General features: G+C 35.7%; 3 protein-coding genes across 6 annotated transcripts; 1 reads left to right on the top strand and 2 right to left on the bottom strand.

The window, feature by feature from the left end:
• Positions 1-1,420: 1,420 nt before the first annotated feature.
• c2cd3 (C2 domain containing 3 centriole elongation regulator) lies at positions 1,421-19,011 on the bottom strand. The gene is made up of 33 exons (XM_079386936.1): positions 18,843-19,011; positions 18,299-18,565; positions 17,937-18,094; positions 17,177-17,355; positions 16,234-16,361; positions 15,691-15,817; positions 15,476-15,613; positions 15,168-15,315; positions 14,983-15,068; positions 14,578-14,772; positions 14,359-14,468; positions 14,162-14,280; positions 13,928-14,059; positions 13,395-13,844; positions 13,111-13,262; positions 12,127-12,370; positions 11,865-12,042; positions 11,607-11,790; positions 10,515-10,687; positions 10,269-10,404; positions 9,870-10,138; positions 9,270-9,350; positions 8,326-8,946; positions 6,632-6,940; positions 6,402-6,540; positions 6,184-6,248; positions 5,888-6,093; positions 5,262-5,395; positions 5,031-5,174; positions 4,232-4,422; positions 3,321-4,155; positions 2,951-3,059; positions 1,421-1,749 (listed from the first exon to the last, which is right to left on the bottom strand). Exons 1-33 carry the CDS (start codon positions 18,892-18,894, stop codon positions 1,618-1,620), a joined length of 6,591 nt encoding a protein of 2,196 aa, XP_079243062.1. The 5' UTR covers positions 18,895-19,011; the 3' UTR covers positions 1,421-1,617.
• Positions 19,012-19,908: 897 nt separating this feature from the next.
• On the bottom strand, positions 19,909-21,371 carry LOC306851047 (mediator of RNA polymerase II transcription subunit 29-like). Of its 2 annotated transcripts, XM_079387094.1 has the most exons (4): positions 21,160-21,359; positions 21,001-21,068; positions 20,356-20,440; positions 19,909-20,283 (listed from the first exon to the last, which is right to left on the bottom strand). In XM_079387094.1, the coding sequence occupies exons 1-4, from the start codon at positions 21,331-21,333 to the stop codon at positions 20,059-20,061; spliced, it is 552 nt and encodes a 183-aa protein (XP_079243220.1). In that variant the 5' UTR covers positions 21,334-21,359; the 3' UTR covers positions 19,909-20,058. The 2 variants fall into 2 exon arrangements, with proteins under 2 accessions (XP_079243220.1, XP_079243219.1); XM_079387093.1 differs by having other exon boundaries at positions 19,951-20,440; positions 21,160-21,371.
• A 1,539-nt stretch (positions 21,372-22,910) lies between these two features.
• rrp8 (ribosomal RNA processing 8) lies at positions 22,911-27,545 on the top strand. Of its 3 annotated transcripts, none has more exons than XM_079387757.1 (8): positions 22,911-23,146; positions 23,350-23,444; positions 23,539-23,803; positions 23,880-24,666; positions 25,436-25,565; positions 25,647-25,753; positions 25,878-25,974; positions 27,176-27,545. In XM_079387757.1, the coding sequence occupies exons 2-8, from the start codon at positions 23,361-23,363 to the stop codon at positions 27,287-27,289; spliced, it is 1,584 nt and encodes a 527-aa protein (XP_079243883.1). In that variant the 5' UTR covers positions 22,911-23,146; positions 23,350-23,360; the 3' UTR covers positions 27,290-27,545. The 3 variants fall into 3 exon arrangements, with proteins under 3 accessions (XP_079243883.1, XP_079243884.1, XP_079243885.1); XM_079387758.1 differs by having other exon boundaries at positions 23,088-23,146; positions 23,331-23,444; XM_079387759.1 differs by having other exon boundaries at positions 23,095-23,146; positions 23,374-23,444.
• Position 27,546: the final 1 nt, after the last annotated feature.

The following is a 27,546-nucleotide window of genomic DNA, read 5'->3' on the forward strand; positions in this document are numbered from 1 at the left end:
CTAAAAAGCTTTTAGCTGAAAAGTACCAGATTCTTGGTAAAATGGTGTCTTCAGTGCGACACAAACAGAGAAAGCTGGGTAAGTTCTTGGTTGGCTTGTAATATAATGCTTTTTTTGTAATGTGTGTCACTGTATAACTGATCTAATGCTTGTGCAGAAACTTTGCAGCAGAAACTCAGCCTTCGAACGATTCATAAGCTTCTTAAGGAGAAGACCAATCATTCCTTGAGTCAATCTGAGGTACATCTGAGATATAGGTTTCATGAAATCCAGATTCAGATTTCAAAGAGTGCTCTCAAAGTTTTGATATAGATTTCTGTCTTTCACTCTCCAGAATCTCTGGCAGAAGTTCACAGAAGGAAAGCTTCTGCTGACAGATTTTGTGGAATCACTTCAAAGTTCTCAGGTGTTGTGTCATCGACGCCTTTTTCAAGTTGAGAAGATCCATAACCTCATCATACACGCACAAATATACAAGCAAAATGCTGATTTTAGCCATTTTGAGCATCATCCAAACTTCCTGCACTCACCGACCACAATCAATGTTTTCAGTGGCACCGCTCCGGTTATCTTGCTGCCTGGTTTCCAATATCCTCATTTATCTCCAATATCACATCTTCCTCCTCTAAAGCATATTGGCTGTGTCGACACATGCTCGACCTTGATATCCAAAAATGAATCGAGCACTGAGACTCGCCGATGGCCACAAAGACATGCTGCTTTACAGCCACTTGACAAGATTCAACCTAACATTTACCAGACTCCCAAGTAAAGGTTGTGCTGTGATCTGGGAACGCTACGAATATATATATTCTGATATACTGGACAGTTGATTTTTAGTTTTGGTCAATTTTGAATAAATCACTGTCAGTTTGATTTCAGAAAGTTTGTGTGCAATTTGTCATCATTGGTGTATTAATCAAACAAATGGAACCAAGTAATTATGACAATTTTTATCATCAAAGCCTCCTCCTCCACTCTGTTTAGTAAAATGGTTAATAATTGGTGATGGTTCATAGTTTTCATCTATTATATTTATCTTAATTTGCTGCCATCTTCTACAGCTCAGAAGCTGTCAGTTGATTCATCTGCTTTAGAAGAAGGTCAACACGAGGACCAGTTGCTTGATCGGACTCATCTCTCTAATTAGAGCTCATTAAAAGGGCTGAGAGGGTAAAGGAGAGCTTTTGTCAGGCCGTTGGCTTCTTTTGTCTCTGGATAATACTTTGGTTACATCACTGTCAGTATGTGCCATTGTCTGCAGCAGCTCAAATTGGGCAATTTTCTCATCTGTCAGCTAAATGCTTCTAGCCGTTGAGCAGCTCAGTCTGACAGACATTAACTGCCCCAGACAACTGACAACGTTTATAAGAGGTAAAACTAAATAGCGAGAACAGTACCTTCAAAAACAATTACTCGTAAATGGAAATACAAAATTCTTTATTACAAAAATAGATTCATTAATGTAAATAAACAACTTTTTTAATGCTCACATTATTAAAATTACTGTTAAAAAGTAAATACCATATTGCATCATGTAAGAAATAAATAAGGATCCCAGTCACATACTTTAGATATAAAAAATGAAAACAAACACAGAAATCTTGAATGAATGTATTAACTTTCTTCTGTAAATTTCGAAGCAAATATTTTTGCAATTCTTCTAGTCTCTTCACTTCTCTGTGATGGAGGGATGCTTGGTCTTGATCGAGGCATTCTTCTATATAGATTTCCAGGATTTACAGTCTCCTAAAAGAATGAATTTTAATAGCTAAATCATGGCAGGCTTAAAAACAAATAAATATTTTCACAAATAAGAAAGCGTACCAAGATTCATGAACTTTGTAGACTGTGCTTACAAGATAAAGATGAGTCATTATGGACCACATTTGAAAATGTAATTACTCATATCTTCTGAATAACACCAATAGACTAGAATAAGCCCAAAAAGTAGGTTTTTCCAAAAAAAAAAAAGGTGTAAAAGGATTATATATGATCAACAGATCGGAGAGGAGGCTTCAGCACAGACTAACAGACAGATAGAACAATAGAATGATATATAGAACAACAGATAGATATATAGAATGATTTATAGAACAATAGATGGGATTTTGGAGAGTACCCCAGAACGTAATCAGCGTTGTTTACGTTCAGGATAAAGCGCGTGCATGCTGAACGTAAACAACGCTGATTACATTGATTAAGTTCTGGGGTACTCTCCAAAATGGCAGAAGACGGTAACTCGGGGAGAAGAATTGCTGAATAAATTATGTTATTATTGTTTTCTTTGTGCACAACACATATCCTCGTAGCTTCATAAAATTACGGTTGAACCCCTGATGTCACATGGATTATTTTACAAATGTCCTTTCTACGTTTCTGGACCTGGGAACACTGCAGCTGCGTTGCTGTCTATGGAGAGTCAGAGAGCTCTCAGATTTCATCAAAAATATCTTAATTTGTGTTTCGAAGATGAACGAAGGACTTGGAACAACATGAGGGTGACTAATTAATGACGGAATTTTCATTTTTGGGTGAACTATCCCTTTAAGGTCGGGTAGAATCTGCCATCCCTGACCCAGTTTATTTGCTGGCTTCCAAGGCTGCAATACGCTGTTTTCCACCAACTTGTAACCAAGGGTGTTGAAATGCTATCGGGTAAGCTGGCAGTGGGTGGAGTTACACAGACCAAAACAAAAACAGACATTCTGACACAGAACGGAACGCACATTACGAGGTCGAATAACTGGCTGTAGCATTGTTTTTCGGAGAAACGAATATGTGAACTTAGCATGTTTCCTAAATATCTGTAAACATATTACATTATTTTTGCTTTAGTACAGTCAAAAAATAAAACAAATAAATAAATACATACAGCACCTTTGATTTTTGAGATTACCAAACAGTAGCAGCAGCTTTCTTATAGTTAAAAAAATGGGAGAGTACTCACAGATTCAGTTGTTGTGGATGGAAAGACAGGTGCCATCCTCAAAGCCCTCATGGACGCCTCCAGGTGGTGAGCCGACAGGAAGAAATTTGGAATCTCTACAGATTCCAAACTGCACAGGGGTGTTTAGATAAAAATAACCCAGATATCTTTTAATAAAAGCAGTAGTTTAAAACAGATACAACACTTTAAAACACTTGTGTCATAGACTTCCATTTATAATGGACGTCTGTGGGGCAAGTGTCAAAGACTTTTGTTGGTTTTTACAAACTAAGGCTTTTTTTGTGGTAATCAACAGCACGCCACATATGCTGTCAAAAGAACTAGAGAAAAAAACTGACATTTTCGGGTCATACAAAGCTTGGAAGGATACAGTTCTGCTGTCCTTTCATCACTTTTGTCATCCGTTTCAGAACCAGACTCTGCAGAGGGAGGCAAGTGTGGTCGCTCATCGCTTTCTTCAGGCCCACTATTACTTTGTTCGTAATCTTCCACCTCACTAATACTAGAAAGAGCACCATCTCCATCCAGTCCATCTGGAGAAGGTTGCTGTTCCCGATGATCTGTGACAATATCACCATCACTCCTACATGTATCAAAATCAGTTTCAGATCTTTCATAGATATCGGAATCAGAATCAAGGGCTTGTGATTCTGCAGTCAATGACTGCAGATTAACGTCTGGAAGAATTTCTCTGCTGTTTCTTTCCTCTCCTTGAGTGTGGAAGGTGTCGTCATGAGCGTGATGCTGCACTAACTCCAGACTCTCCAGAGATCCCATATCTGGGTCAGACAGTAGGCTCGTCCAAGGGCTGGTTCTGTCTGTGACTGAAGTGACCTCATTGAGAGTTCGGGGCTGTATTAAAGTTTCCTCAAAGTCTTCATGATCATCTTCATCTTTTTCCTCTTCTTTATACTCATCTTCATCAGATGAGTGATCGCTGAAGCTGTGGTGGAGCTTTTCATTTTCAGCAGCAGCTGGTGACTGTCTGATCACTGCAGGAGCAGGAGAGCTGATGGTTGAGACTTCATCTTCATCCTCCAACACCATGTCTGATTCTTTATGAAAGCGTGGCTCTATCTCACAGCTATCAGACTCTGATAATATCAACTGATCAACTCCAGATGTTAAGCGCTCCTCATCCACATCAAGAGTAGCAGAGCTTTTATGGCTAGTTGTCACTTCTTCTGTCTGGTGTTCACTTAAGCCTGATTTAAAATGAACAAAAGGTTAAAAATGCCTTTAAATAAGCAGGAAATCACACTAACATAACAACTGACTCACCTTTTATGATGTTATTGACCTCTCCCACCAGCTGACTGGACTTCAGTAGCAGTTGAGTAGTGTCCGTCTCTGAGTCTCTGTGCTCGTCCAGCCTGGAGGTTCCTCTCAGCTCACTCAGCTTTGGGAATTCTGGAGTGGACAACTTTCGGCTGAAATACCTTTGAATATCATCCAGCTCACTGAGGTTTTTCCTAAAAAAAGTAACAAAAAAAATCCATTAACAATCAAAAATGAAAGCCAAAGTGAAATGATTTGTCAGTCCACATAAATACCTAAATCTAAAACAAACAAACAAAAAAGATCAGATTGTGTTAGATCCATAAAATATTTGCCATCTTAAAAATCTGTTAAATAACAGTAAACATCTGAATTAGTGCTGTCAAACAATTAATCGTGATCAATCGCCTCCAAAATAAATGTTTTTGTTTACATAATATATGGGTGTGTACTTTATTATGTATATATAAATGCAAACACATGCATGTATATATTTAAGAAAAATGTTGTTTATATATTACAATTTTTTATATATAATATAAATATATAAATGTGTATACATGTAAATATTTTCAAAATATATAATCTGCGATTATGAACGCGATATTGCATAGCTTGTCAGTGATCTACGGCTCTGTGTACTAAATGGCGCTCCATCTGAAAGCATATGAAGGAGATTTACTACTAATCACAGAACCGGCTTTACTGACGAGATGCGCATGACAATCGCATGCGATTAATTGCACAGCAGTGATGTGACATCTTAATCTTTCATCTTAGAAGCAGAAGACAGTGCGAGTACCTGAGGGCAGAGAAGAGAGCGGAACTGGATGGGTGGGAATCTCCAGTTACGGAGGACTGGGACGCTTTCTCTTCCTCATGCAAACTCTGATGGAACATTCTTATGTTGTCCATGTGCTCATCGTGGCGATCCGTCACACTGGATCTGAACACACATCCCCATGGTTATTACTTCAGACAGTAAATCTGACAATAAGGCAGCTTTTCTATATAATTTTCCCAAAATAGATACCTGTCAGAGAGCAGTCTTTCAAACTGTTCAGGAGGTGTGCTGATCCTCTGCTCTGAGAATCGACTGATGTGGCTGGGGAAGCTGCTGTACGTAGCTATTGTTTGATAGCAAAGTGGAAGTGCGCTAAAGAGAGCCTGCAAAACACATAATCATCACCACGTGTGACAACTGTGTAGACATTATTAGGTGAAAATAACTGGATACTTATTTTTATAAACTACCAGCCAAAAGTTTGGAATAATTAACATTTTTTAATGTTTTGAAAAGAGGTCTCTTGTGCTCACCAATGTTGCATTTATATGATCAAAAACAGTAATCTTGCGAAATATTATTGCAATTTAAAATAACAGTTTTTTATTTTAATGTATTTTAAAATGTCCTGTGATGGCAAAGCTGAATTTTCAGCATCATTACTCCAGTCTTCATTGTCACATGATCCTTCAGAAATCATTGATATGCTGCTTTGCTGCTCAGTTCTAGTAATATTTGTGTGGAAATCAGGATACATCTTGTCAGAATACTCCAGATCTTTTGAATGGTAGCATATGGTTTCCAAAAAATAGTGCACAACAAAAACTTTTTCAGCATTGAAAATAAAAAGAAAGATTTATCTGTAAATGGCTTACACTTGAGTCTGAAGCAGCAGCCTCGTGGGCAGGCAGTCTTTGTGCCCGGAGTTCCTGTACTGCCCTCAGAGGAGACACAGACACCTTCAGCTGCCCCTGACACTGCCCGCTGAAATCAGCGATGTTATACCAGCCACAAACTGACTGAAATCCTGACAGAAGTGGTGACAGGTCAACAGACACGAATCCAATCACCCGCTCAACCTCTGCAAACGAAAACATAATGCAATATATCTTATATATTATCTGGTAAAAATATGGTGCTAGGGTGTCGTGATTGATTGCTATGCCATTACCTCCTTTATGCCAAACTTTGAAAACCAAGGACTGCTGGGGATCCAAAAGTAGCTGCTTCGACAGTCTAAAAAAAAAAAAAAAAATCTCCTGTGACCACTTGTGTTCAGATTTCATGGAGATCCTCTCCTCTTTTGTATAATTTGTCATAATTTCACTTTCAGTGAAAAGAGCCCATGGGACAAGTATGAGTAATGTCATATGGTTTAAATGGGTTTACCTGCATTCTTGCTGGTGGTCCCACACGGGGCAGTCGCTGTCTTTGATGAGTGCTGTGGTCACTGTGCCCAGGGCATCGGCGATGGCGTAAGAAACACAGCAACTAGGCAATCCTCCACCGCGCTCAGCGAGAGGACAACCTGAGGATGACAACAGCGTTAAAGCATCATAAACACAAGGTACTTACAAACGAGAATGAAGTAAAATCAGTAATCCCTGTGGTCATTTTACCCTTCAGGCTCAGATGCATGGCTCTGTCCACAGTTATATTGGCTATGAAGGTGCCTTCATCGTTGATTTCTTTGGATGATGAAGCATCAGTGTTCATGGCTGATTTGATCAGCTGCATGCTGGGGGATTGAGATGGTCTTGACAGCACTGCTGTGGGAAGGCCTCCATCCTCCTCTTCTTCTACTGAGCTGTTGAGCTCCTCAGTGGCTTGAGGCTCATGTGCTACAGAGTCTGTTGTGACAGTGATATGGACTCTGAGAGCAGCCCCACTCAGGTTTACAGCAGAGCGCTTGAACAAAGGATACACACCTACCATGAGAGAGAAACATGTATTAGTCAGGAGAGAATACCAAAATGTTTCCAAAATATTATGTTAGATATGAGCAGAGGACACATCATTGGAAAATAGGATTTTCCTAGCACTTCTGAGATCTGCTAAAAATGGGGTTCAAAATAAGGACTGAAATATTTCAAACGAAATCAAATTTCTGTTCTTCAACAAAATGGCAATGAAAGGAAATGCTTAACCTTCAGAACTAAACTCTCTCAAACTAAATGATACCTATACATGAAAGTGAAAAAGTGAAAGTGACGTGACATACGGCCAAGCATGGTGACCCATACTCGGAATTTTTGCTCTACATTTAACCCATCCAAAGTGCACACACACAGCAGTGAACACACACACACACACACCGTGAACACACATCCGGAGCAGTGGGGAGACATTTATGCTGCGGCGCCCATGAAGCAGTTGGGGGTTCGGTGCCTTGCTCAAGGGCACCTCATTCGTGGTATTGAGGGTGGAATACAACCACCTACAATCCCTGCCGCAACCTTTGGATTACGAGTCAGACTCTCTAACCATTAGGCCACGACTTCCCCATGTATTTTACATTTATTTATACATGTTTTTATTTTACATTCATTTGATATACAGTTTTTTCAACCCTATTACCAAATATTTATCTATAAATAAAGTCTTAATAGATTAATAGATTTAAAAAAAAACACCAGGATGGGCATGGCTCCAAATATTGGATAGTAATTATATAAACTTTAAATTTAAATTAAAGGAAAATATTTGCTTAATTTTTTAACAATAACGTTGGTAAAAGGGTTGAGGTTGATGAATGCACTTAACCTCAGTTTATAAAATCTAGGAAAATATACACTTTAAATATAATTTCAATGGTATGTAATAACATTAATGTTATAGAAGATTTCTATAATCATGGATCATGTGACACTGAAGACTGCAGTAATGATGCTGAAAATTCAGCTTTGCTATCAAAGAATTACATTACAATATACTCAAATAGAAAATAGCTGTTTTGAACTGTAAAAATATTTCACAATATTACTGTTTTTACTGTACTTTGGATAAATAAAAAATGTAGCCTTGGTGAGGTTAAAAAACTTTTTGAAAACAATATAAAAACTAATATATATATATATTACTAAGTCCATACTTTTGAATGGTAGTATATATAGAGTATTTACTTGTCTTGCAATATTCTGTTTAATAAGGGTGAAATAATCATGTGGTAATTTGTAATGTGGAAATTATCATGTTGCTGCATAATGATTTGTATAATGATTATATAATAGGCCAGCACAATATTATATAAAAATAAAAAGCTAAAGTGCACAAACAGCCCCTTCACAGATAAATAAAGAGAGCAAATATCTACCGCTGATTGTTTGATGGTGCTTCAAGGTCCCAGAAAGAGCAGAGAGATCCACAAAAGCAGAGCCCACCAGACGGTCAGCGTTATGAGGCCGGACTCTCTTCTCCTTCCCAAAGGCCACCCACACCTGCACCTCCAGCCTCTCCTCCCTCAGGTACCAGCGCAGGGGTTGAGTCCTCCTCAGCATTACGCTTCTGCTCCCCTGAAATACCACCGTGGCTAAACCTTCTTCTCCTTCACTCTCGTCTGGAACGGGATGTCTAAGTTCAGAGCAGAAGGTCTGCTGGTTGTAGAGTTTGTATCTGTAGTAGCAGTAGGTGGAACGCTGTAAGTCTTCATGTCCAGGCAGCAGCAGGCATTGGATGGGCAGCCACGCTCTAGGCATGGAAAGTGATAATGCCAGAGACTTTGCACTTTCTTCCAAAGTATCTTCGTCCTCTATATCTGCCTCATCTTCACTGTCTTGCCCCACGTCCCATCCCAGTCCACGGGCTGAACTGATGACTCGCTCTCTATCTGCATTATGGGAAAAACTGATGGAGACTTCAAGCCCTCCTGCTGAGGTCAGACTGTGAGATGAAGTTGTGCTCTGAGGTAGAAAGAGACTGTACCAGCCAGATATACCTTTAAAAAATATATTTATAAACAATTGTTATATTTCTATTCATTTTAAATACTTTCATACCACAAATAAATAAAGAAACAAATAAAGCTAAATACTAAAACAGCCAAAGAGAAGACAATTGTTTCAAAATATATAAAAATGTAATTACGTAATCTACTTACTTTTTTACAAATTAACAAAAATATTTACACGTTTTTAAATTCTAAAAAGTAAATATTGTAAAAATAAATAAATAAATAATAATATATTATATATCAATTAACACTACAACATAAAAATAAATCAAAAACTTAAATCCTATTAATATTGAAGACTTTCATACCACTTCTTTTATGAATTAGATCTGCGAGTCGAATTTGTACAGTGCCCAAGACAGTGTCCTTCGATCTTGTGGTATCAGCCACTACAATGAGATAAACAAAACACAGTATATAGTATTTATAATGCTGGAATGGTGATAATCTTAACAACTAAAAAAGTAAATATTAATAGATACTAAACAGTGTGAGTGTGAAGACATAAAAATACACAAAAGTAAAAATAAAAATCACTTGCATTAAAAATGTGCCTGGAAATACGAACAGTAAACAGATCAAATATCCTTTTCAAATGGAACTAAAACTAAAATAAAATAATAATAATCTGAACCACTTATAGTATGTAATATAATAATACTGAATCAGCAGTCAAAACTTAATCTACACACTCACTCAAAGCCATTTTTTATTCCTTACAACACAGATCTACACCTACACACATTTTTGGATCTTTTGCACGGTGGGATTATGCAATGAAGGGCTGCGTGTTTTTGTGGAGTCATTTGTAAACCAAAGATATCCAAACATCCTTAACAGAAGTGTGTCATGTAAAAACAATTGCAATCTCCACATATCTGTCTACCTTTCCAAGTCAGGTAACTCACTTTTGCGTGTGTCTCTGCTGTAAATAGTGAAGACGGCCACTGCCTCCTGCAGGAGTTCAGCCAGACTGACGCTCTCCCCGCTGTCTCTCTGCACCAGCAGGTTACAGCAGAACTCGGCGTGATGTTCAAACTCTGGGCAGAAACTCCTGGCTGCCGCTCGTGTGCTTCGAACCTCACTGTCCGGCAGGAAGGACAACTGCACGGTGATGAAGGAGTTGAGTCCCACTTCAGAGTAATACAGCAGTGAGCTGTCTGTATCTGCAAGAGCTCTGAGAAAAAAAGATGCTAAATAAAAATACAATTTAGATGCCAAAATTATACTCCATGTTAAATTAAGCTAGATTGTTGCTGGGATAATTGGTTAAAAGCTAAAGGCAGATTTGAGGCAGATTGACTCACTTGGCTGCAGCTTGTAGCCCGGCTGCTCTGTGCACCTGCACAACTAGCATCACACTGCGGGACGGCACAACCCCACTCTTCACTCCCACACTCCTCATTGGTCGAGACTTGTACTGAACGCTCACTTCAAGCAGCCCTACAGGTAAGCACAGATGAAAACAGGTTTTACTTTATTACATTTGTTTCAAATTCATATAACACGATATATGTTATATGCAGTTTTAAGGTAATTAGATATGCAATTACCAGGGGGCTGAGGCTGTGTGTCAACAGGTCGGTCGGTTCTTGGTACCAGAGGAAGGGAGAAAAGTTGTGCATCGGTTTGACCCCTTTTCTGCATGGTTACCATGGCACACAGTTTGGACATGGGCAGCAGTCCTCTGGCTACTAGCTGATCTCTAACATTTGGATAATAATACCTGCAAATGTTCCAACAGGCTTGTAAATAAGTCATATTTTCCAAATAAATATTAAAAATATTACTAAATACGAGATGTGTTTAAAATTCTACATATGTAAAAATGTAAATGTAAATAAATGTTACCAAATAAAAGCAGCATGTTTTTAAAAGCTAAATTAAAAAAAAAAATACATTAATAAAATGAAATAATAAACTTGCCAAATAAAATACTGCTAAAATAAAATAATGCTTTGAACATTTAAACGTAAAAAGCAAATAAATAAATTAATAAATTAAAATATTTCCAAATAAAAGAGCCAAATAAGTACATAAATAAAATAGTCAAAGAACATGCTTTTAAATGCTCAAATGTAAAAAATAAATCAAAATATTGCCAAAAATATGCAAAAAAGTCAGCAAATGTAAACAGCAAATAAATAAATACAGACATGTTTTTAATACTACAGTGTAAAAATAAATAAATAAACAAAGCAACAACAACAAAAACAAACATTGCCAAAAAAGACACTTTTTAAATGCTAAAATGTAAACAGCAAATAAATAAAACAGACATGCTTTTAATGCTACAATGTAAAAAAATACACTGTCAAACATAAAAGACACATTTTAAAGGCTAAAATGTAAATAAATTGCCAAAAACATGCTTTTACATGCTAAAAAATAAAAAAATGACTAAAACATTTTAAATGCTAAACAAACATGTATTAAATACTAAATGTAAAAAGCAACTAAGTAAAAAAAAATATCTCTCTTTTATTTGGTAATAATTCTAAGTACTAAAATATAATTAAAAATAATAATTCTATACATAAATAAATTTAAATGAAATTATTCCCACATAAACAAAATACATTTCAAATGCTAAAATGTAATAAATAAAATTCAGGACTAAATTACAATTTCTGCATTTACTGTACCTGCACCAAACCTCAAACTGCACCCCTCCTCCGTTCCTCAGCCCTTGACTGGCCAGTGAGCTCAGCAGTATTCTTTGCACTGGGACATCAGGAGGAGCCAGCAGGACATGAGTCTCATTATGTCCAAACAAAGGGTCAGGCACACAGAGAGTGGTCTCAGTGCGGTAGGCCTTGAGCTCCACATCTGTGGAACAGAGTGTTGGTTGAGCTGAACAGAAAAAAAGGAGTTTTAATACAGTCAGCAAGAAAACAACTTACTGCTCTCAACGACATGTGGGTCCGTGTCCTCTCTCGACTCATTTTGTGTAGGGAAGGAGTACTGGATGTAACAGTCAGCTTCTCCCCACACTGTGGACTGCAGAGGCGTCAGACCCTTTACTCGCTCTACTCGGACCATGAAGACATGCTCACGCAGAACATCCACAGTGGTACTGGCCTAAAAAAACATCAATTTAGAAACAAATTAAGCTTCATTCTTTAAGCACAAGTACTGCTTTTGGGAGTTTTAAAGTGAACTAGCCTTGGTTTCTACATGTGGCTGGTGGTCTAACATGTGCGCTGGTCGAGGCAGTGGTGATACGGGGGTCAGCTCGTCATCCCTCATTCGCTGCAGTGCCGTGATCTGCTGTGCTAGACCCATTGCTAGACACACCCTGAGGTTTCCACGAGTGCTGCTGCTGAAGACATCAACCACAGGCATAAAACTGTCCACTCCAACCACTGGATACTGAGACTGCAAGAGCAGCTCTGTGATCTTGGGGTCTCTGGAGACAAAGCAAAAAGAAAACAAATTGTTAAGCTTACATGTGTTATTTTACTATTCTTTTATTTACTATTATAGATTACTTAATGTTTTTAAATTACTTTTATTTTTATTTCAGTTTTATTTTTAAAATGCAATTTTTTTATTTATTAATTTTAGTTTACGTTTCAGTCATTTTTTGTTTTTGTCTTTTTTTAATAAAAATACATTTATGTAGCTTTAATCAATATTTAGTTCCATTTTAGTAATTTTAGTAGTTCAAGTTAAGTAAACCTTAATTAAACTTAAAAAAAGTTAAACTTATTTTATTTCAGTTAGTTTCCAAGGCAACATTTTAATTTTCTGTTTCAGTTTTTCATCTAATATTTACCCGCAACCCTACAGAGAATAAGCAGTTTGGAAAATGGATGGATATAATATTTACATTTGATCTTATTTTAGATTTATTTCAATTAATAAAAGCACTTTTTAATAGTTTTAGCTTGATTTAATGATAACTACACTGATATACTTGATATAAAATAATTCATTATACAGTGTTACTATTAATATAAAGTTTATATTAATATACATTACGAATATAATATAAATGTTAATATTAATATATATTGTTGCTATTATTCTATTCATTATTATCATTATATAATATAAATATAATTTTATTTATAACAATAAATATTTAATTCTATGTATATTTATTTTAATAGGAAATGCAGATGACAGACAGACAGACAGATATACCTGAAGGACATGTAGAACTGGTGGAGAGGTAGTTTTACCAAACCAAGAAGTTTATCATGGTCTGAACTACTGGCCCTCAACCAAACTTCAATGACCATCATGTTGTTCTTCATTCTCTCCAACAGTTTGCTGGTCAGTGTGACTGGAGCCACCTATATCATATTAGAAATTAGATTAAAAACAAATAATAAACTAACTGCATCGTGGGAACCCTGGCGATTTCCACCTCAGAGTAATATAGGTAAAGCCTGTGAACTTTCCTTGATTCTATATTTAGCACTAACCTGGATAAAGCTGAATGACGGATGTTTTTGACCCCAGCTCACTGTCGATCGAGCGGTTTCATCAGATCCGAGGAGCTTACAGTTCAAGTAGACGTTGGGCTGCATGGGTGCACAGTTAAAATCTTTCCCATTGGGCACCATGAGCAACATATGAAGCAAAATCTCAGTCTCCTCCACTTCCTGCTGCAGAGGCTCATGAAGAAAGCTCTGATATCTGACGTGTGTTGATGTGGATCGTGATCTGGCTGGAGGGATCAGGATACTCTGTACTTGATGAATACTTGCACTAGGAGACGTGTCTCTCCTGTGGTCAGTCACACATAAACCCTTTGGCCCATCATGCTCTTCAGTTAAACGGGAAGAAAGAGGTCTTGCTGGACTCATCATTCGTTTTGCAGGTCTCTTTTTGGTGGAGAAATCATTTTTGTCTGCTACGAATTCAAATGACACCTTAAAAAAACACAAGGGACAAAGAATGAATCACATAGATTAATAAAATCTCCCAAATTTGGTTCTTATGATCGATTCTTTACCTTCAGAGGACCAACTGCTTGTTTATCAGTGTTTCCATCCGGCCCCTGAACAGGAAGGGCAGCAGAAATGCTCAGCGATTCACTCTGCATCAGAGAGCTCAGTGGAAACATTGCTGATCCAATGAGAACGGGCTAAACAACAAATAAGAAGATCAGGCCTCTAACAGTTAAAACCAAAAGAGCCTTTATTTCTGAGGTTTGTTTGATTTTGTGATTGGAACACACTGCACTTACTGTCTTTTGAAGGCTATTTCTGGAGTAGATCTTGAATGTGACGTTCATCTCCCGCCATTGTTTAATAGATGACCTACTGAACCTCACTGGAAACAAACTTTGGTGCTGAAACGTCACCACTGAAACAAAAGTGAATCACCCGATTATTACACTATTTCTGGTTTCTCGTAGTTCTCTAAAACAAATGTACTACTCACCGCCCTCTGTTACTTTACTAGAGACAACTTTTGTAATCTCTGACGGTACACATTGAACATCCTCAAACCCAGCAGAGACCAGTGGAAAGAGGAACTCTACAATATAAACGCTAGATAAACACAATATTAACGTCAGGTTAGATTTTAAAAACAGACACCATCTTCTAACCACCACCATTTATAAATATTATCTGATGTGAAATATCTTAAATGTCGTACCATTTCTTTGTGGTGAGGGGGCGAGGTGGTCTTCCTTTTTTAGAGAGACTTCTTGAAATACTCTCAGTGGAAACTTTTAACTCACTGATGGTGACCCTGGCAAAACGAATATCTCCAAGCAAAGCTATTGTATCCATGCTAAGCCCAGAGAAATCATCTCCTGCTTCTGAATGCTGCACATCTTCAGAATCAAGCCTTCAAAAGAAAAAAAAGGCAATTTACACAACAGCAGATATGAAAAATGTATTTCAAAATGAAACTAGTTTTATTTCTCTGTACCTTTACACAGATATGAAAACATTTACATATACATTTATTTATTTATTTTTTAATAAAGTTTTAATTTTTAATGTATTTATCTTAAGTGAAGTTTTGAGAATTTCGTCTTGCATTAGAGTAACTAACTGGGTGTTTTTAGTTGGTCTTGTGTGTACTGGCTTCTGTGCTGGATCTTTCTTTTGATGTTCCTCTTCCAAACATTCATCTGATATCTAAAAAAAAAAAAAAAAGGGAAAAAATGATTTACAAAGTTATGTTTAAGGAAGCTAAACTACATATAATCGTTTGCTGTGTTACACTGTAAGACTTACAGGAGCTTTGTAGAAGAGGTTCTCCAGAAGACTCTGATCATATTGAGGGTCGTTGAGCTCACTGTCCATGAGCACACTGCTGTGATCAGAAAGAGAATCTGGGAAAGAACCCTCTCCATCCCAGAACTGCAGGACAGATCCATTAACACTGAGGAACAGAGCCATTACAAACATTAAAGCATATAGTTTGCAAACACAGACAAAAATAATTCTTATCACTTTAAAAGTTTCCCACATTTCCATCAAGTATTTATGAGCAAAGGTCCATTTTCTTCACTTAATCTAAAGCAATCAGTAGCCTTGACTACCTTCCCAGCAGCAGATCCACAGCCATGTCCTCTGTGTTGACTCTACTCTGACTTGGTTCTTCAAGGTCCTGAACCGGATGTTGGTGTTCTGCTTGAAGGATGTTCTCCAGAAACTGTCCTGATGAGGGCCTGGCTGGCCTTTAGGAGGAAGATTATGTTTAACACTATTTATAATCATGTGTAATCATATGTGAAAGAATAAGTAGAGTTCATACAAGGCATCAGTGTTGTCTTTGAAGAGAGGCAGGGGAATGTCCTTCAGAGGAACATCTGACTCCACATCAGATTTTAAGGCTGAAACCACCATGGCATTTCTCAGTTTGCTGCCACGCTCCAGAAGAACTGGAAAAATACAAAAAACACAAGTAATATAATAATAATGAAAATAAGTAAACTATATAATGGACAATGAGTAAAGAATATATAAACATTCGGCATATACATCATTAAATAGTGTTACATGAGTGTAAAGAGCAGTCTGGTCTTTTTGTCTACAGATCTGCCAACAGAACTTCCACAAAGGACTCAACCATCGCTAACAAAAATGTGTAATTTGCATAGTGCTGTACTGACACAATATAAGGTGACAGAATTAACTGAAGTTTAAAATAACTCAAGAATTTGGCAATATTCAGACTGCGATTGACAGACAGTTCTTTAATTTGACCAGTTCTTGAAAAGTATTTCAGCCAAAATGTTGCCGTTTCAACAGTAAAGTCAATATAATGAATTCAGTAAATCAAGTTAATGAGGTTTACCTGACAAAAGGTCAACAGGTGTGTGGCTATTTGCTGAAAGAGTTTGGGTGGTAGCAGGTTTAGGTTTTCCAGTAGAAGAATCTGGTATGACGTTATTGTTTTCTTGAAAATACAAGTAATCCTTCCCTCTAAAACAAGAATATCAGACAAAAACAAAGTTTTATTGTTGATGCTATTGAATTAAAATGAAAAATCTTAGAACTAAAAAAAAAAAAAAAAATAGAAACTAAAAGAAAATAACTAAGTTACAGTACTAAAATTACTAAAACAAATTGTTTAAAATTAAGTAAAGCTAACTACAAATATTAAAAAAATAAAAATGACATAAGCACATAACTTCACTAAAACTTAAACTGAAAACATATGTGTTAATTTAAACATTATGGAATATTATTAATAAATAGCATATAATAATAATAATAACTATTATTATTACTACTATTATTGTTGTTAAGGGGATAATAATATTTAAAAAACAATAATAGAAAGGTGATAACATTAGTTAATAGATAATTAATAAAAAAATAAAAAATAAAAATAATATATATATATATATATATATATAATATATATATATATATATATATATATATATATATATATATATATATATATATATATATATATATATATATATATATATATATCTATAGAATATTATATAAATAATACTAAAATAACACTAGGGAAAAACTATTAAAATAGAACAACTTCAAACATTTATCACCTAAAACAAAAATTTTAATAAGACCACTTAAATAAGACATTTTATCCAAAATCTTTAGAATTTTAATTTAACTTGTCCGTTCATAGACCACAGTCAGGTCTGCAACTAATTACAAGATCAGTCATAAGGATGAGTGTTGTGAACTGAATGCTCTAATGACAGTTTGTTTCACATTATTCATTCAACACTCAAACCATCCAAAATACAAAAACAAACCTAGGCATGTGCCCAGCTGTCTCCTTCACACTCGGAAGAACCTGATCCAGGGATGAATGTACAGGCATGTTCTGGTCAGATGTTACTCCAGCAGCCTGTGCGTCGAGGCTCATATCAGTCGTGGGTACTGAACTACTGCTGTCATATCCCTCTGTTAACGCTTCCAGGGCAAGTGTGACCTACGGTACATGCGAAACAACACATTATTAACCCTTGTGCTGTGCTCAAAATCCTTTATCTAATTTGGTCTTCCCAGTCCAAATTCCCAGAACTTATGTACCTCAGTTTTTGAGTGGGAAACAAAATGTATTTGTGGATAATTGTGCATTCGCTCAGATAAATAAGTCCTATGATCACTCAGTTCCAAAACGAAATACAAAACACCGTTTTTGAGAGAAAACAAGATGAGAAAAAGATTGAATGCAATATTTGGTGATAATATATAGCATTCTGAGAAATGTATAAGCATGTTTTTTTTTACAGGGAATTTTGTTTTTGATGGGGAACACCAACAAGGGGGGGGGAAAAAGTCAAAAAAGTACAAAAATTATACAGTTATTTTTGGGAAGTTGCTATACCCTGTAAGTCTAATTCCAATGCAATAACATTAAGGTTTTCTAAAAAAAAAGAAATTCCTCTCTGGGTCAAATTGAACAGAATACAGTTAAAATAAAAACCTAAAACCTGAGAAGAAGAAAAAAAATTCACTGTAAATTTGATCAGTTTAATAAATGTGAACTCTGCTGAGCATCTCACCCACCTGTAGCTCTCCAAGTTTTTCTGATGACGGGGAAACAAGAGTGAAATATCCATTTATGGAGTGAGACAACGAAAGCCTGGCAATCCCAGGGATTTGAGCTCGAGCTATAGGCAAATGATCAACCTTTGTAAGCACATCCAGCACCAATGAACCCATATCTGTGAACAAAGACATAATATATTCAGTTAGGCATCACATGAACAAATTCAGGGCTTCTGCAGGTTCAACAAAGACAAATGTAAGACTTTTTAAGACCTGCTAAAACCCTGAAATCCATACATACAGTATGTAAGGTTAAATATGCCTCTCTAGAAAGGAATTGCCAATAATCAGCCATCAACTATAGAGCGATCAAGTCTAACCTGTCAAATAAGAAGTCAGCTGTTTGGGTCCACATCGAACTGGAAAGCGGGCTGTCGATTTCACCCCTTTCTGTTCAACATGTCCATCTCTAGGCCTGAAGAAGGTGCCATTGGAAGACTCTCCCCACCATCTGAGCCTGATCAGAGTCACAGGAGGAGGTCTGGTGATGGTCCACAGCACTTTACTCACGGTCACTCTCAGAAAACATCTCAGCTGACCCTCCACCAGAGGAGGAATACTGGTGGATGGAGACACATCGCTGAGCACTGCAGAATATGGACAATAAGAAAGACATGAGATCAAATACTTGGAATAACTTACAGCTGTTTATTTTTTCGCCTTAAAATCCAAGCGCAGCCAACAACAATTTAGCATTACTCTTCGCTTCGGCTGTCTCAAAATGCAGTGAGCCCTAAAGTGCTTTCTAGGTAACGTTAGGCAGATTACGCAGGTTTTGTCCTCGCAAAGGTTACGAGATTTTCTATCTCTTTAAAAGACTCTCGGATTTGAGACAAATACAACCTCCAAACTAATGTAACTTACCTCTTTTTCTGTTGCTTACACCCTTTGAGGGTTTCACCTTTTTGTTCTTCATTCCTCACATCGAGAGTGTACTAAATAATGTTATTAATGAATCAAAGCTAGCATACTTTGTTGACAGTTGCATTAACAAACATAATACCGCTGAGCAACGGCTCGACCAATCAGAGCCCGGAACGACTTCTTCTCTTTGTTTTGACACAAGCAGTGAGAAGGGTTTCTAGCGCCTCTAAAGGAAAGATATGAAATTACAAAGGAACGAATTGATACTACAAACCGGTGAACAAACATGTAATATATCAGGATTACTTATTATACAGATTATACTTTTTTCTTCCAATTTTAGTGAGCCCTTAAGAGTGCAGGTCATCAATGAAAAGAGTCTGATTCATGATAAGTGACTTATTTATATTATTGTATAATCCACCCAAATCACATTTATGCTGGAACAGTGGGATTCAAATTACTGCAGAAAAATTCATTCAAAAACAACTACAAACCATATTATGGATCTGGTTGAAGGATCCTTGTGTTCAATGCACTTCATCTCAAAAGATTGTGTCCTATACTCAGTTGTATTTTGTTTGCATAAGTGATGTTACTGTATAACAGGTAAGTTGGTTTCAAATGATCTCTATTAACATATTTATTGGAGAAAAAAAAAAAATGCAGATTTTACAGATCTTAATAGAGAAGCATGATTGGAGTACAGTAAAAGTATTAGCCCACAAAATAGTGTGGTTAATGCAGAAAAGTAAATAATTCAAAATCATTTTCGTTAATTCAAATAAAGCTGAAATTAAATATAATTATTGGATTAAAAATTAAAAACTTAGAATGACTTGGCAAATGACTGAAATAAAATAAGTTAAAATGCTAAATATTACAACAAAAATTTAAATAATGTAGTTAAAGCTAAATAGAATTTAAAAAAAAAAACAGGACATAAAATTACAAAAAAAAAGCTAATTATAAATATGAATAAATATTACTGAATAATATTAAATAACCATAGTATATAAATAATACTAAAATATTTTTTGCAATTGAGTAGACAGGACCAATAAGTAGCTTGTTTGATAAAAATAAATAAAAATAACAAATTTATTTTCAAGAATATATAAATTTAATTGTACAAGTACATTTGTCACAATAGTAAACAGATAAAAGGAATTGAAGATACAAAAAATCAAAGCAAACTAAATACAGCTGGCAGCTACTAATTACAAGCTCCTTGACCCTTCCCAGCTATCTTTTTTGAACACTCTAAGAGAGCATTATGAATGTCTTTAGCACATGAAATCTGTGATTTTATCATACTGAGATACTGAGAGTAAGACAGGGACTCTGTTTGCACTGTGTCCGGCTTGGTGGCTGTAGGTACGAGATTTGGAGAGTGCTTTGTGCTGTCGATGCTCTGCGACAGGCACTCGTGGGCCAGCCGCTGAAAAAACAAAATGTCAATGTTAATCGAAATCAAAAGAGAGATCTTAACAGAAACACAGCAGGTGCTTACCAGGCAGAGCTCCAGTTGATCACAGAGAGCATAAAACTCCTCTAAACTTTTGTCAAACCGCTGAACTGCAGCATCATTACCCTTCCTATATTTTGAGAGGTGAAATAAATTGTTTAAATATTAGGTTTTGGTTTAAGCATCCATAAATCTTTCTACTGAAGCGTATTTATGCCACAGTATTAAAAAATATTAACAAATAATTCATATAATTGAGACATTTTAACTTACAATTCAATTCTAGCAAGCTTACAGCTCCCAATTTTGTGGAAAAAAACACCTTGGAATTGTGAGATTTATAAATGCACAATTCTAAGCAGAAAATTCACAAATCAATTGTGAGGGGGGAAAAAAAATCACTATTACTTTCTTATATTTCATTCTGTGGTTTGAACAAAACAGAATTGCGCAATGCAAACTTATAATTTTGAGAAAAAAAGACTGAACTGTAAGATATAAACTCACCTATTTTTTAAGAGTTTTTTAGTGAGATAAAAAAAAAAATCACAATTATCAGATTTGTTTTTTCTGTGGCAAAAAAACATATTTATGTACATTAACAGATAGAACAGACACAGGCTATGCATGCATACAAGTATATGCTACTTAACTTTTCATGTAATTTACATAATAATAAGGGAATCTTACTCTGTTGTACTGCCGTTGTCAATAGCTGCATTGTGTCCAAAATTTAGTGAAGCAATGGTCATGACGGTCTGAAAACATAAAATTGTAAATGAATGTTAATATTTTATTGCAAACCCCTACCTTCAGCTCCCATGTTCAATGAAAGGCACCAAAACAAACCTGTAAACTATCTTTGAGCAGAGGAATCAGCATTTTGAATCTGTGAACTGGATCAAAATCTTGTTGACTGAGCTGTTGTTGTTGTTGTTGTTGTTGTTGAGATTGAGGTTGCTGTAGGACGCCCATCTGACCACTGTTAGAGACCATCTGCTGCTGCGACGCCATTGTTGACATGATTAGGAAGAAACTCGACTACTTCCGCTAGAAGCTATGTAGCATAGCAAACGCTGCTAGCTAGTAGCTGGTGGAGCTAGAAGACGCCGACACAACCGATTGGCTCATCCTGACCAGCGCTGAGATAAGTAACAGGAGCATTGCACTGCTTTATAGCTTGATGATAATTATAACTTACTTAACATATATATACACACTTAATTTTTTCTTTACATAAAATATCCCTCAAAATAACTCTCAATGTGCTAGAACAACCGGCCTGTAATGACCTGGAGCTCAAAACCAATTATAAGTCTCAATTTTACGAATTTGAGTTTTATACATAATCTGAAAGCCGAATAAATAAGCTTTCCATTGATGTTATGGTTTGTTTGGATAGGAAAATATTTGGGCGAGATACAACTATTTGAATATCTGAGGGTGCAAAAAAAAAAAAAAAAATCAAAACATTGAGAAAATCTGCTTTAAATTTGTCCAAATGAAGTTTCAAATATTACTAACAATATAAAAGTTTTTACAATTATTTAATAAAACATTACATTTTACATTTATCTAATAAAAATCAGTAAGGAAAAAAGGGTGAACCACAACCTGAAGTGGGACAGTTTTACATAAATACCAAAAAGCCTTTTACTTGCAAAACAAGCATAAACTATCAGATGGCAGAAGGCATGTGAACATCAGGTTTTCCAGAAAAGTTGTGATTTTAGAGGCCTTAGAAATGTCCAAATTATATTTGATATGGTAGGATGGATTAATACTTAAACCCAGTTTATACAAATTTGTAATTGAAAAGGCTTATCAATAATAACAAATAAGGTTACAAAATAGATGTATAAAGCTATAAAACATGTACAGTTAATTGTACCCTGAATGTTACCTGAGAGATGGAGAAATAGAAAAAAGTGTAGCTTTTGAAAAGAAAGAAAGATGCCACTGAGGCATGTTTTTCATGACTATGTTTCTTAACACATTTAAGTAAACATTTAAAAAGTGTACTTTGAGATAATGTCAAATGAAACATACTAGAGCCAATATATGTACATACTTGTATATATGTACTTGATTCTAATTGTAATTGTAGTGTAGAAATCAATCATTTGAAATGACATTGCAGCATATTTTAGTTTACCATAAATGCTTGTCAGTACATTTTTAATAATTCATTTTTTGGTTGTTATTTCAAAAACAACAGAAGTAATTATGCAATATAAAGATGTAGCTACTTCTGTCCTACTTAAGTGTGTCAAAAAGCACACTTAACTTCAATTAATATTAATTTAAACAATAATACATTTTAATTTAATTGCATATTGCATGCCAATGTCCAAAAACATTCATTACTTTAAATTTGCACACACATAAGTATATTATTTCTGTTATAAATACTCTTTTTTTTAAAGTTTGTTAAAGTTAACCAGGGTCAATAAATTCAATAAAATAAAATACAAAAATGTATTACAATCGGTCCAAACAATCATTCATGCCCAAGAATAAAAACACACAAATTTTAACTTAAAAGTTTGAACAAAATGACTATCCTGTTTTATTAAAAACGAACTGTTCAAAAGAACCGAATCGCAAAAACGAGTCCTACTTTCCATCTCTACACTGTAGGCATCTAAGTGTTAAAACGGTCACGATTTTCATTTAATGGACCATTTTTCTTTCACAATGTAATAAAATAGTTATAGATTGAGCGCATTTGGAGAACCCAGCATCCGAATAGTTTGGAAAGGAAGTTGTCTCGGTAACCCGGATGTACACAAAACCACGTGACGGTTCTTCGCACGTGTTGAAGAGAGCGTAAGATGTAAGTAACGTTACGCCGTAAATTACTCTGAAATGCGTTTTAGGATACTATCATAGGTTTCTGGGGGATGTCAACAATAATTTCTAACAGCACTATTATCGATTTTATCGTCTTACAAGATAAGCAAGCACATAATAGTTAGCTTACAAATTCTTTAGGTATAACTCATTGTGACGGTTTACAGTGTTATCCAAAATTAACAGCGTTTACAAACATGTTTGCTGAAGAGGAATGGACTGATTCTCCATTACCAGATGGATCATCGCACACTGCTAAAATGTCTCCTGCCTCTGGCAAGGTATTATGATTCCTTATATGATTATTTATTTAAGTGTAGGTGTGTCACATTAATTGAATTTTTTTTATCTAGCATTTTTTTTTTATCCCAACAGGACAAGGTTGTGGGTAAGAAAAGTCTTTTGAGAACCTTGCAAACATTGGGTTCAGTTCCAGACTGGGGAGCTGGGAATGTTTTAGAGGATAGCGATGAGGAGGAAGATGCCTCCACTACAGTCAAGACAGTAAAAAAGAAAAGGTGCAAAAAGCGTAAAAGAAAGTCTAATGCTGAAAATGAAGGGAAGCAGCAGGATAAAGTGGATTCCTCTGAACCACCTGTGAAGAAGAAGAAGCCAGTAAAGAAGACCATTGAAAAAAAAAGTGAGAACATGTTCTAGTCATTTTATGTTTACACTCTTCAACATTATTGAGTTTTCACATCAATTTGTGTTTGCAGATTCTAAGGTGTCACAAGAGTCCAGAAAAGGAGTTGGACCTCAATTGGAGAAAAATGAAAGTCAAGCAGAAAACAAGCTAAGCAGAAAGCAGTGGAAGAGCAAGATGAAAAACCAAAAAAGGTGCAAAAACAAATATCTTCCAAAAACGACAGGTGTTGATGATGCCAGTGCAAAGGAGGAACCATTAATTCAAACACAGCATGTCAAAGAATCCAAGAAAGTGAAGAAACATGACAAGGCGTCCAAAAAAACGAAGAAAGCTCAGAAAAAGAATGGTATTTCTTCTATAAAAGACAATGCTGAAAATCGCAAAGACTCTAAAACAGATAAAAAGCCCAGCACAGGAACTAGAATAGTAAATGACTCCCTAAGCAACAATACAGTCTCACATAAAGTGGAAGATAAAGGGAAACCTTCAAAAATTATGAGTAAATCGCAGGCAGAAAAATTGCGTCGCATTTTAAAGTCGCAGCTTCCTGATGACAGTAATAAAGCCTCAGAGGAGCCAGAAGAACCCAAAGGTACAACAGTAAGTTTGAAGGGAGATGGAGAGCAAGTGGCTCCTGACCCCTCGACTGCTTTAAGGACAAAGATGGAGAAGCGGTTAGAAGCCGCTCGATTCCGCTACATCAATGAGCAGCTTTACACGTCGACCAGCGGTGAGGCCAAACGCATGTTTCAGCAGGACCCAGAGGCCATTGCAGTTTACCACAAGGGCTACACGGCACAGGTTCAGCACTGGCCTACAAACCCTGTGGATTCAATCATTTCCTATATTTGTAAAAAGTGAGATGACCTTCCTTTTGCTGATTCCTTTATGCAGTGTTTTTTTTTTTTTTTTTGCTGTTGTGTTTTTGTTTTTTTAGGTTTTGTTTGTGTGTGTGCGTGTATTGGGAAGTCGTGGCCTAATGGTTAGAGAGTCGGACTTGTAATCCAAAGGTTGGGGGTTCGAGTCTCCGGCCGGCAGGGATTGTAGGTGGGGGGAGTGAATGTCCAGCGCTCTCTCCACCCTCAATACCACGACTGAGGTGCCCTTGAGCAAGGCACCGAACCCCCAACTGCTCCCTGGGCGCCGCAGCATAAATGGCTGCCCACTGCTGTGTGTGTGTTCACGGTGTGTGTGTGTTCACTGCTGTGTGTGTGTGCACTTTGGATGGTTTAAATGCTTTTAGCTTATATATATTGTAAATTGCTTTTAACTTTATGTCTGTATTTATTTATTTAAAAAGCAATTACAACAAGCTTTTTTATTTTAAAAAAGACCTGATGAAGTTATTTGGCATAATAATAACAATAATAATAATAAATTATTAATTATATAATAATAATTTAGCTTTGTATGCTGTTTTGACATGGCTATAGTTTCCTGAACTACAGTTTAATTTGTTAATTGTCTTAAAGACATTTAAAACAGTTAACAAATTAACTGACATTTAATGTCTTTATTAAATCACAGTGGTCATGCACAGAATAATCTTCCATGAATGAACTACAGAAATACAGCATTTTTAGAAGACACTGAAAGTCAATGAATGTCTGTTTCCTTTTTTTTCAGACCAGCTTCTTTAGTTGTTGCTGACTTCGGCTGTGGAGACTGTAAAATAGCTCGGAGTGTAAAGAATAAAGTGCATTCTTTTGATTTGGCTCCGGTTTGTGATCTTGCCACTGCATGTGACATGGCAAAAGTAAGTTATTGTAGTAATAATGCTTTAATTTGTAATGCTGCCGAAAGACTAAAGGTAGCACTGTTTATTACCTTTTCACAGGTGCCGCTGCGTGATTCTACTGTAGATATCGCTGTTTTCTGTCTTTCTCTGATGGGGACAAATTTGGGAGACTTTTTGGCAGAAGCAAACAGAGTCCTGGTGATGGGGTAACTGCCTTATTTTTTTTTTTTTTTTTTTAAACAGTTGCCATTATTTTAAAATTGTATTATAAAATCCAAATCTAGTGATTATCCAATATATATCCTCTTTCCATTTATTTATTTATTGCAGGGGTGTTCTTAAAATTGCTGAAGTGGCCAGCAGATTTGAAAATGAGCGTTCGTTCAGTGGTGCATTGTCAAGTTTTGGCTTCAAGTTAGTCCATAAGGTAATGTGCAATTCATTTCAATGAACATACACTACCATTAAAATGTTTAGATTTTTTAAAGAAATGAATTATTCAATAAGGATGCATTAGATGTAATCTTTCAAATAAATGCTGTTCTTTAAGCTTTCTATTCATTAAAGAATCAATATAAAAAATATCACCTTTTCCTCAAAAAAAATAAAAAGGTTTCTGAAGAATGGTTTCAATGGGTTCTGAAGGATCATGTGACACTGAAGATTGGAGTAATGATGTTGAAAATTAAGCTTTTTATCACAGAAATAAAATGAATAAATGTATTATTATAGAAATATTATTTAAATAATATATCATATTATGGTTTTACTCTATTTTGCATCAAATAAATACAGCCTTGGTGAGCTTTAAAAAACATGTTTCCATCATAACATTCACCTGGTCCTGTGAAATGGCCTCATATGTTGTCCGTTTAATAACTCTCATGAGACAGACCATTACACTGTCCAGCACACTACTGAAGGCACTCTGTGGCATAGAGAAAATATGATTAAAATCAAGTTTTATGCTTTTTACACCAGGATAAAAACTTCCTTTGGATACAAGCAGCTTCTAAATGTCAGCCTAATCATACAATCCCCCTTTAAAAAAAGGAAATAAAAATCTCAGAATATGCAGTTCTTGTCATTACTTTTGAAAACTCAAAATATAAACTCATTCAAAATATTAATAAATACTATAACAGTACATAAATAATACTAAAATAACCCTGGTGCGGAGCAGAAAATGAGGCAAATAGTAATTGGAAAACTGATATTTTGGAGTTGATCATACTTTATTCTAGAGGATTATGCAAATCTCACTGAAACATTTTCTGCAGACATACTGTTAAAAAACTGACAAACATGCAAGTAATAGAGGGCTGTTGTTAAAAATCTATTAAATCATTAGAATAATCCCCTCTGTAATTATCATAAATGATTGTTAGTTGCAGGTCTAATGCTGTACTAGAGATGGAAAGTCAGGCCAAGTGTGCAGTGTTGCAGACTAGAATTGTGCTGTTCTGCAAGTATGGAGATCAATAGTGGAATAGCACTAACATAAAATATTCTACATTCTCTGTTTTTCAGTAAAATCGGTCATAATTTAGTAATCAAAATGTACTTTAATTTACTGTTTAACAAAAAGAGCTGTTTACAAGCTATTTATTTTCATCATTTTTTCCTAGGACACAGAAAACAGCCACTTCTACTCCTTTGAATTCATAAAGACAGGAAAAGCACCTGGGAACGTGAAGAAAGTCGGTCTTCAACTTAAACCTTGTCTGTACAAGAAACGATAAATGTACATAAAGTAAATATTTTGATGCTTAATGTATGGACTGTGTATGAAAAGTTTATGAGCAATATAATGCAGGTTAACTCAAGGGTCAAATCTCTTCTTAGCATTGCATGTTTTGTAAATCAGTGTAACAGGAAAGTACATTTTATAATGTGATATTCAAAGAATTTTGTCCTTTGTGAAATCTGTATTTGTCATATATCCTTTTATGATTGGAATAATATTTTTCACCTGATAAACAAACAGACTCGAAGTATA

The sequence above is a fragment of the Barbus barbus genome (genome assembly GCF_936440315.1).
Source record: "Barbus barbus genome assembly, chromosome: 31".
Lineage (NCBI taxonomy): Eukaryota > Metazoa > Chordata > Actinopteri > Cypriniformes > Cyprinidae > Barbus > Barbus barbus.